The 10,000-nt window shown below is 43.9% G+C and overlaps 1 protein-coding gene across 1 annotated transcript in view; it reads left to right on the forward strand.

Annotated features, from left to right (window-relative positions):
- Positions 1–5,567: 5,567 nt before the first annotated feature.
- The window catches only part of LOC143290235 (uncharacterized), a 40,434-nt gene continuing 36,001 nt past the window's right edge, over positions 5,568–10,000 (forward strand). Inside the window, exons 1-2 of the mRNA XM_076599571.1 lie at positions 5,568–5,748; positions 6,963–8,126. Of these exons, the coding sequence (XP_076455686.1) occupies positions 6,989–8,126 (1,138 nt within the window). The 5' untranslated portion in view covers positions 5,568–5,748; positions 6,963–6,988. The remainder of the gene's footprint in view (positions 5,749–6,962; positions 8,127–10,000) is intronic.

The raw sequence follows: 10,000 nt of genomic DNA on the forward strand, positions 1-10,000 counted from the left end.
AAACTGTCCCTCTTTAGGTCTGTCTCTATCAGCCTGTCTGACTGTCTCTTTGGTTTTTTTTTATTTTTTTTTTTTTTTTTTTAAATAATCATATTTTATTATTTCATTTCTTATTCGATTGGATATTTCTTCTGATTTTTTTCTTGCCCAAAAAGAAAATTTATCATGTTTTACTGTCTGCATCATTTCTTCCTTGACTTAGTTTTTATGTTTCTTATAAACCATGATCAAACAATTCTTATGACATGTATATATTTTGAGTTAGATTGTATACTTATCTATTTGTTTTTATTTAGTCATGTATTTCTTTACTTATTTATCCATTTACTTACTTATTTGTTTATTTACTTATCTATTTATTTATTTGTTTTGTTTATATATCTATTCATTTGTTTATTTATTTATCTACTTATTCATTCATTCATCTATTCACCCATTCATTCAAATTCTTCTTATTTGAAAGCTTTTAAAAGAATATTTTGTTTTCTCTCTTTTACTTTATTTACTTATTATTATTTTATATATTATATTTTACTTATTATATTATATATATATATATATATATATTCGTTTATTTCATCCCCTGTGTCCATTCAGCTTGGGTCGGTGTCCAGCAGAATGGTGAAGGCTGGGGCTGGAGGGCGATAGGGGGGGCGGGGGGACGGGGGGGGCGGGGGGGGGGGGAGCCGCGAGAGGACTGGGGCTAGAGAGGCGGGGGCGGGGCGGGGCGGGGCGGGGCGGGAGGGGGATGGGGGGTGGGGGGGGGGGCATGGGGAGGCTGTGGGAGGACTCGGGGGCCACAATGAGGACAGGCACCAGAGGCCTGGAGACGTGCCGTCTGACGGGAGACCACTCTGCTGTCCCCAGTTGATCACAGGGGCAGAGAACAGAAAGCAAAGGAAGATGACTAGCGAAGCACGTTGGCCCTTCCAGAAGACGGCGAGAAAACGAAAGTAGGTACATTATGATGTAGAGATCCAAGCGTGTGTCTGAAGCCCCCCATTACACGCAGCGCCGAAACGCTACGGCACGCACGATTTGAAAAGAAAATTCATCTATTTATCTGTTTATCTATTTTATTTATTTGTTTTTGTTTTTTTCATCTGTTCATTCATTTGTTTATCTATTCATTCATTTATTTATTTATGTTGTTGTTTATTTATGTTGTTTTTTTAAAATTATTATTATTCATTTATTCATTCATTCATTTATCTATTTGTTTATTTATTCATTTATTTATTTATTATTTATCTATCTATCTATCTATCTATCTATCTATCTATCCATTCCTGGCAAAGTGGAGCATGTTCAAGGGGTGGTGAGCGGAGTGCGTAGTGGTGAGTGGAGGGTGGGGTGGTCCGGACGAGTCACAAACTGCCGGAGTCCATACCTGACGGCGGAGATACCTTGGGGGAGGGATGGGGGTGGGAAGACTGGCCGGTGAGGGTGGTTGGTAGGGGGGTGTGTGTGTAAGAGAAACAAAGCACACGCACACACACACACACACACACACACACACACACACACACACACACACACACAAACAACAAAACGAAAAGGAAGATACTTCTGGATTTAGCGATAACCTTTCAGGCTGTAGTGAACTGTGACACTGACGGTCAAGAGCTGTAACGAAATCTTAAACAAACAAACAAAACAAAAGAAAACAAACAAAACTTCAGACCGATCCTGTGCATCACTTCACACGCAGCGGTCTACAGACAGGTACAGGAAAGGTCCAGACAGGTACAGGAAACAGGACAGGTCCAGACAGGTACAGGAAACAGGACAGGTCCAGACAGGTACAGGAAAGGTCCAGACAGGTACAGGAAACAGGAAAGGTCCAGACAGGTACAGGAAAGATCCTGACAGGTACAGGAAAGGTCCTGACAGGTACAGGAAAACAGGAAAGGTCCTGACAGGCATAGGAAGGGTCCTGACAGGCACAGGAAAGGTCCTGACAGGTACAGGAAAACAGGAAAGGTCCTGACAGGTACAGGAAAGGCCCAGACAGGTACAACAAACAGGAAAGGTCCAGACAGGTACAGGAAGAAACAGACAGGTACATGAAGGTGCAGACGGGTACAGGACAGGTCCAGACACAGGTACAGGACAGGTCCAGACAAAGGAGCCAGAGGACTCCAACCCTTCGAAAAACGAAACCATCGCAACCACCAAGACCCAACACTAAAAAGACTGCAGCCACGAGACGAACTTTAACGTGGTCAATAGCGTTGAGTGGCAGGAAATACAAGTGCTGGTTTAACTCTTTCCATACGAACGGCGAAAGAGACGACGTGAACAGCGTTTCACCCCAGTTACCATCATCAAAATATTGCAAGCGGAAGGCTCTTATACTGAAGACGTGAATGTTGACAAAGATACCACAATTCTGACGACGGAAGCTAAAGGTTGGGTCATTCAGACACCCACTGGACATCCGAGGGGTCTGTGTAGAGGAGAAGAGAGGACTGGCCGTACTGAGTGAGTTAACACCCCGCGGGTATGCCGGCCGCCTACAGATGATACCACCTTGTAGAATTTTTGTAACATAAAGAAGCTGTCTTCATGTGTGCTCGATAAGCACTAGGGTGGTCAGCTGGGCAACAGTTCAATAAGAAGAACTAAAGTTGCCATGTGTGTTGTGTGTAACATTAGTGACAGCATCGAAGATGTCTCTCTCTCTGGAGAGACGTGGCTATTTTTTTTCCTCACATCGCAGACATCTGCAGACGCACAGAGGAAGGATATTCATTAAATCCACAGCTCACAATCTGGTTAAAACGTCGCTTGGATTCAGTCGTAAACAAGACTAATTACAATGTTTGATAAGCAAAGCAATACATGGGAAATAAAAAATGTGCTGATCGACTGGCTTTTTCCAAAACCCAATAATTATGTTATCTATGTGCATCATAACTGACTTTGTCTGGACGAAATCACCATTTCCATCAATCACATGTAGCTTTAGGTTAACGAAAACAGCAGAACAACACCAAAAACAACAACAACAAGCAAAAGAAAATAAAGCCACTTTCTGTCTTTATCATTCTTCATCAATCTCTTCATTCTGTCTCTCCACCCCCCCCCCCCTGCCACCCTCAAGCCCCGGATCCTCTCTCTCTCCCTCTCTTTCTCCTGTACGCTCTGTCTGTCCCGCTGTCTCTCTCCCTCTCTCCTTCTCTTTCTCCTGTACGCTGTGTTTGTCCCGCTGTCTCTCCCCCTCCCTCTCTTTCTCCCCCTACGCTCTGTCTGTCTCGCTGTCTCTCTCCCCCTCTCCCTCTCTTTCTCCCCCTACCCTCTGTCTGTCCCACTGTCTCTCTCTCCCTCTCTCCCTCTCTTTCTCCCGTACACTGTCTGTCCCGCTGTCTCTCTCCCTCTCTTTCTCCCCTACGCTCTGTCTGTCCCGCTGTCTCTCTCCCTCTCTTTCTCCTGTACACTGTCTGTCCCGCTGTCTCTCTCCCTCTCTTTCTCCTGTACACTCTGTCTGTCCCGCTGTCTCTCTCCCCCTCTCCCTCTCTTTCTCCCCCTACGCTCTGTCTGTCCCCCTGTCTGTCCCCCTGTCTTTCCTCCAATCTTTGTTTCCTTCTTTCTTTCTCTTTCGGTAAGGAAATCCGTGCTCAGATGGCCATTTTACACAAACACGTTTGCCAATCCATCCGGAAATGAACGAATAAATGAACATCATAAATAAATGAAAAAGAAAAAAAAATCCGAAAAAAACGAAACAAACAAACAACAACAAACAGAAAGGGAAATAAGTATATCTAACAATAGAAAAATCAAAATAAACTAAATGACTAAATGACACAAATCAACCAAATCAATATTGAATAAATAAACAATAAATAAACTGATGATAAATGAATTATTAAATAAATGAATAAAACGAGGGCTCTGCTGGACCCTTTGTCACGGAAGAAATTCCAGTGTGTACGGGTATTCTTAAAAACATGTACGGAATGGCTTTTGTCCGAAACGTATCATTCACACACACACGCGCGAGCACACGTGCGCATGCACACACACACACACACACACACACACAGAGGCATATGAGCATGATCGATAAAATATATTCAAAGAATACAGAGTATGGAATGAGCGTCTGTTATATTAGAGACAGTTAAATACAGAAAGAATCTTGGTGTTTGCTTTGAAGGATATGACAGGCAGACTGAAAAGTGCAGTAACTTCCAGGTCTGTACATGTGCAAAACTACACCCTCTCTCACCCCGCTTACTGCTGTCCAAGTTTGGAGCTGGCAAAAGTTTGTCATCGCAGAAGAGCGAAGAGGTCTTGGAGGAAACATATGAAATATCGGACATACATAATGAGATGGAGTTGATGAAATGACATAAATGCAGATATCTTTGTTGTTGTTTTCTGGTTTTACGTCGCGGGGGGGTGGGGGTGGGGTGGGGGGGTGGGGGGTCGCGGGAGTGTCACTAGTTAAAGGGGCTATGTGTCAGTTAAGAACGTTTATAGTGTGCGGTCAGTCATTGCCATTTATATCAGATTTGATCACAATGTGACAACAGGGAATAGTTCTGCAGTAGAAATTTTGGTTGGGTGTTTCGTTTCAAGATGAAGATGATTTTATTTGGATCGACACTTTTCAAATGTATTTGTATGGGCGACAGTAACATTCAATTCAAAAAAAAAAAAAAAAAGAACAAGACTGAACGTCGCGTTCTTTTCTTGTTCTTTTAACCGTTTGCTTCAGCTTGTCAGTTCAATTATACACACGCTGTCTCTGTTACACACACACACACACACACACACACACACACACACACACACACACTAATCATCATCATGCTTGTCCGAGACATCAATGCCCCCATCGTCGACCCTCCCTCACCCTCCCCTAGTCCATACACACACACGCGCGCATGCACACATCTTAACAGCACATGCGTCGGCTCACGCACTCACATACTAGCCCTGTGTCGATCTAAATCAAACCTCCCATTTACTCTCTCTTTTTTTTTCTTTTTTTTTCTTCTTTCTTTTTTTTTTTAAACAGAGATTGAAAGCGGGACAACTCTGCGCGGCAAATCGCTGACAGCAATCGTCAAGTTCTCTTTAACGACGGCACGCCTGGATCAAGGGAGGCAAATAAGGTCAGGCAGGAGCCAAAACAAGAAACTGTCCTTTCCGACCAAAAAATGCCAGGATAGGCTGGGGCAAAGATTCCCCCTCCCCCTCCCCTTCCCCTCCGCTCCGTCCCCTCCCCCTGTGTCTCCTCCCCCCCGGCAGTTTATCACCCTTCACTCTGGCCTCTCTCCGCCTTGTTTAGCGGCTATCACGGCGGCCCATTGACAGTCTGACAGTCTTTTCATAACTGCTTCAAACTACGCGCAGAGGGCGTGGCCCCAGCGTAGCGTGATGGACGCCATGTTGCCTGACGCTGAGCCAATCACAGCTCGCCGTGAGAACCAGGCGGGTCGAAGAGGGCGGGAGCAGGGGATATTATCGGAATCCGAATGGCAGGCGCTTATCGCTGATTTGCGAAGGTGATTGCCTCCACAAAAGACGGCTACGGACAGTTAGGGGGGGCAAAGTGTAGCGGGAAACTGTGTGGGATCGTTATATCCGTCGAGTGGAATACCAGTACTGGTTTGCGAATGAACGGAAAATCCGTGGTTTGATCTGTGAAAGTTGACCCCAGTGTTTTTTCTTCAGATCGTCTAAAACGGCAGTAATGCGCAGCTAGTCAGCTGAGTTGAAACCTTCGTAGCTTTGGTATGTATTGTCAAGCTCTGTGCGTGTGTGCGTGTGTGTGTTAAAAAGAACCGCAAGTTTGGTACAGGTGTGCGTTCCAGCAAATTTGCAAACTGTTGTCAGATTTGTTGGCTTACCTTCTCAATAGTTTGTACGTGGACACTGCCGGTGTTGCTGTCGATACGGCATCAGCTTTACCTGGGAGAGGTAAAGTGGAAAAACAAAACGTGAACAAAAGTTCTGAGCTGCTCGTACTTAAGCTTCACGTGAAACTGTGTACGTGATGCACGTATAAGAGTTGACTCTATTAGTTCAGGTGTTTTTGTTTTTTTGCCGTTTCAGTTGTTGTTGTTGTTGTTGTTGTTGTGTGTGTGTGTGTGTGTGTGTGTGTGTGTGTAGCTTGAATATTGATTGATGTATATATTTAAACGTATGTTTTTTGTTGTTTTTTTTCTAATTTTTCCTCGTGAAATTCAATGTTTTGTATAGAACTCGAGTATAATTGTTGTTGCAAATTTCTTGGGTGCAACATATGGTTCTGCTTGATAAGATAGGGTCTGCATAAAGAAATAAATGCATGCTGGAATATACCACAGCGCTTCATGATTTTTTTTTTTTTTTTTTTAATTAGAAAAAAAACTCATCAGAGGGTTAGTTGTTAGTCAAGTTAGTAAGTTAGTTTCAGTGTTCGATGCAAATCGCTATATACTTTCATGTTTATTTCGGGTCATTTTTGTGAACATTCACTATTTAAAAAAAAATCTTTTCTGCTTTAAATCTGATTTTTTTTTTCATTGGTGTATTTTTCTTAAATTAATTTTGTGCGTGTGTCGGCCATTGTATGAATTTCTATGTCGGTACTTTCATCTCGTTCTTTTGTTAATCAGTTTGTATATTTTTCACCATTTACTTGATTTCTGTCTGTCTCTTTCATATTTATATATGTATTTATTTATTTATTTATTCATTCATTCATTCATTCATTTATTTATTTATTTATTTATTCATTCATTCATTCATTTTGTTACTTATTTAGATAATCGCTTATTCATTTATCTATGTGTTTGTTTAATGATTATTTTTTCTTTATTTTTCTATTTATTCATTTGCGTATTCATTCTTTTATTTATTCATTTGAATTGAAATTCTAGTATGTATTGTAATCCGGTGTTGTCTGTTCGTTTATTTGTCTGTTGTGTTGTATTTCATTTTATTTTGGTTCCGTGTGTTTCCAGGAAAAGTGCAGGCATCCACCGTTGCAATGGAGACCAGCAGAAAATCGTTCAGCATCGACGCCTTGCTGTCCAGGACGACGAACAGCAAGTGCACCCCTACCTCAGTCTCTCCAACCAGGGCTCATCCCATCTCCAGCGATTCAACCACTTCTGGTGAGCCTCCGGTCGCCTCCCCCACCCCCACCAGCAACAACAACAGTGCCGTCAAACATAACCTGAACGTCCTCGCTAACACTAAGCTGTCGCGTAGCCTCAGTCCCAGTTATTCCGCCACCACCACCACCACCACCACCAACAACAACAACTCCAACAGCTCCACCACAACCACCACCACCACCACCACCATCAACACTGCCGTGGGCACCACCAGCACCACGACAAAGGGCCACAGACCGGTTCATGTCAACCCCCACCTCTCCCTCCCCCAGCGGCACATCTTCCCTCAGCTCTCCTTGCACGCACAGCGCTCCCCCACTCCTGAACAGCGACAACAGTTCCATCAGCAGGTGCCGCAGGACCATCACCATCCTCAACATCAACAGCAACAACAACACCCACACCCGGTGCTCGGCAGGCTACTGCCGTTTCAGTGTGTCAGCCTTGCTCAGCAGCCTCATCCCAGGTCGTCAGCGACGTCAGCGTCGGCCGACTCCCCGAGCATCCCGAACCCTTGTCACTCCTGCCACTCCCACTCCCCTCCCCGCCCGCCCTCCACCTCTGATTCCTCCCCTCCCCGCAGTCCGGAGTCCACCAGGGACTCCACCTCCCCCCCTTCTGTATCAATAGCTTCGGAGAGACCGTTAGGAGGGGGTGGCGGGGTGGGCTTGAGGTCGTCCCAACACTCCCCTCCAGCCTCCTTCATCCCCCGCCCAGGACTCCTCAACCTCCAGCACCCGTCTCTCTCCCCCGCGGCGCCGGGTGGCCACCCGTTGAGCGTGTACCAGACCCACCCATTGTTCGGGTACCCGGGTGCCGGTGGGCAGGGTATCGGGGTGGGCATGGGGGGTGCCGGGTCGGGTGCCATGTCCATGCTGAACGGCAGCGCGTTCCACAGTCCGGCAGAGCACGCGTTGAAGTTGGCCCAGCTGCAGGGGTTGAGCTACGCCGAGTGGTTGGCCCGAACAGGCATGTACGTTTCCAGAATGGTCGACTATTCTCCAAACTGTGAGTTGGTTTTACTTCTCTGTGTGTGTTGTTTGTGTGTGTGTGTGTGTGTGTGTGTGTGTGTTGTGTGTTTGTGTATGTTGTATTGTTTGAGTGTGAGTGTGTGTGTGTGTGTGTGTGTGTGTGTGTGTGTGTGTGTGTTCTGTGTGTGTGTGTGTGTGTGTGTGTGTGTGTCTTTTGTTTGTTTGAGTGTGTGTGTTTGTGTGTGTTTGTGTGTTGTGTGTGTGCAGTGTGTGTGTACGTGTACGTGTACGTGTGTGTGTGTGTGTTGTGTTGTGTGTACGTGTGTGTGTGTGTGTGTGTGTGTGTGTGTGTGTGTGTGTGTGTGTGTGTGTGTTGTTTGTTTGAGTGTGTATATTTGTGTATGTGTGTGTGTGTGTGTGTGTGTGTGTGTGTGTGTGTTGTATTGTATTGTTTGTTTGAGTGTGTGTTTTTGTGTGTGTGTGTGTTGTGTGTGTGCGGTGTGTGTGTGTGTGTGTGTGTGTGTGTGTGTGTGTGTGTGTGTTGTATTGTTTGTTTGAGTGTGTGTGTTTTTGTGTGTGTGTGTGTTGTGTGTGTGCGCTGTGTGTGTGTGTGTGTGTGTGTGTGTGTGTGTGTGTGTGTTTTGTTTGTTTGAGTGTGTGTGTTTGTATATGTGTGTTGTGTGTGCGTGGTGTGTGTGTACGTGTGGGTTGTGTGTTTGTGTGTGTGTGGTTTGTTTGTTTGAGTGTGAGTGTGTGTGTTTGTGTGTGTGTGTTGTATTGTTTGTTTGAGTGTGTATATTTGTGTATGTGTGGTGTGTGTGTGTGTGTGTGTGTGTGTGTTGTGTACGCGTGGTGTGTGTGAGTGTGTGTGTGTGTGTGTGTGTGTGTGTGTGTGTTTGACGACAGAAGCAAGAAGGTGATGACATTTTTGCGGATGGAATCATTTGTATGGCTGTGGAGTTTTTCTCGGCAAACTTTTCCGTCGACATGTACTTGCTGAGCTCCGATCGCTGGTTGAGCTCTTGGTTTAAATAATCTTTAATTATTCAACAATACACATGATTACAATGCAATGAATGACAAAAGAGCATCAACAAGCTTAAAGCTTATACTGTGCTCACAACGTTGCACTTCAATTTTATCATGACGGCTGATGAACCATATTATGACTTGTATCAAATAACATTCATAAACAGTAAGTAATGAAATAATGAAATAAAACAAATAAACAAACAGTACATAATATAGTAAAATAATGCTAATATCAATATTAACATGAGATTAAATTTATTATCACCAGAGTAATTTGCCCAATAGAAGAAAAACACGAAGAAGAAAAAGAAAATTTAGAAGAATGGTGGGTAAGGTGGTGGGGGAGGGGGAACAGAGGGGAGAGGAGAAATTCTAACAGATCATTGGCCAATCCATTCAACTTTGAATATTTGGTCAGTCAAATAAATCCAACATATATTTTACGAATTGAATCATGTTGTACCCTTTCTTCACAATACTTTCTAAGCTAAAATCTATTTGAATCGGAGATAAACTGGTGAACAGTTTGAAATATGAATATATTTGATGATTTTGGAGAACAGGATCTCCATGCAACAGAGTTTTAACGTGAATGGTTGAGCTCTTAATGTTGATTTGTATGCCGTTTTTTGTTTGTTTGTTTGTTTTGTATGTGTGTGGGGTTTTTTGTTGTTGTTTTTTTGGTTGTTTTTTTTTTTTTTTTTTTTTTGCGATGCCTTGTGCCTTGTATATTTTGACAATGGTGAATGTGGTGTATTTATTTTGCTGTGACTTTGGGCTTATGTGATGTGAGACTGTGATATTGCCTGTCTTGATTTTGTGATGTGAGACTGTGATATTGCCTGTTTTGATTTTGTGTACACGCTTTTGTTTCACTTA

This window comes from Babylonia areolata, chromosome 15, assembly GCF_041734735.1.
Source record: "Babylonia areolata isolate BAREFJ2019XMU chromosome 15, ASM4173473v1, whole genome shotgun sequence".
In the NCBI taxonomy this organism is placed as follows: domain Eukaryota; kingdom Metazoa; phylum Mollusca; class Gastropoda; order Neogastropoda; family Buccinidae; genus Babylonia; species Babylonia areolata.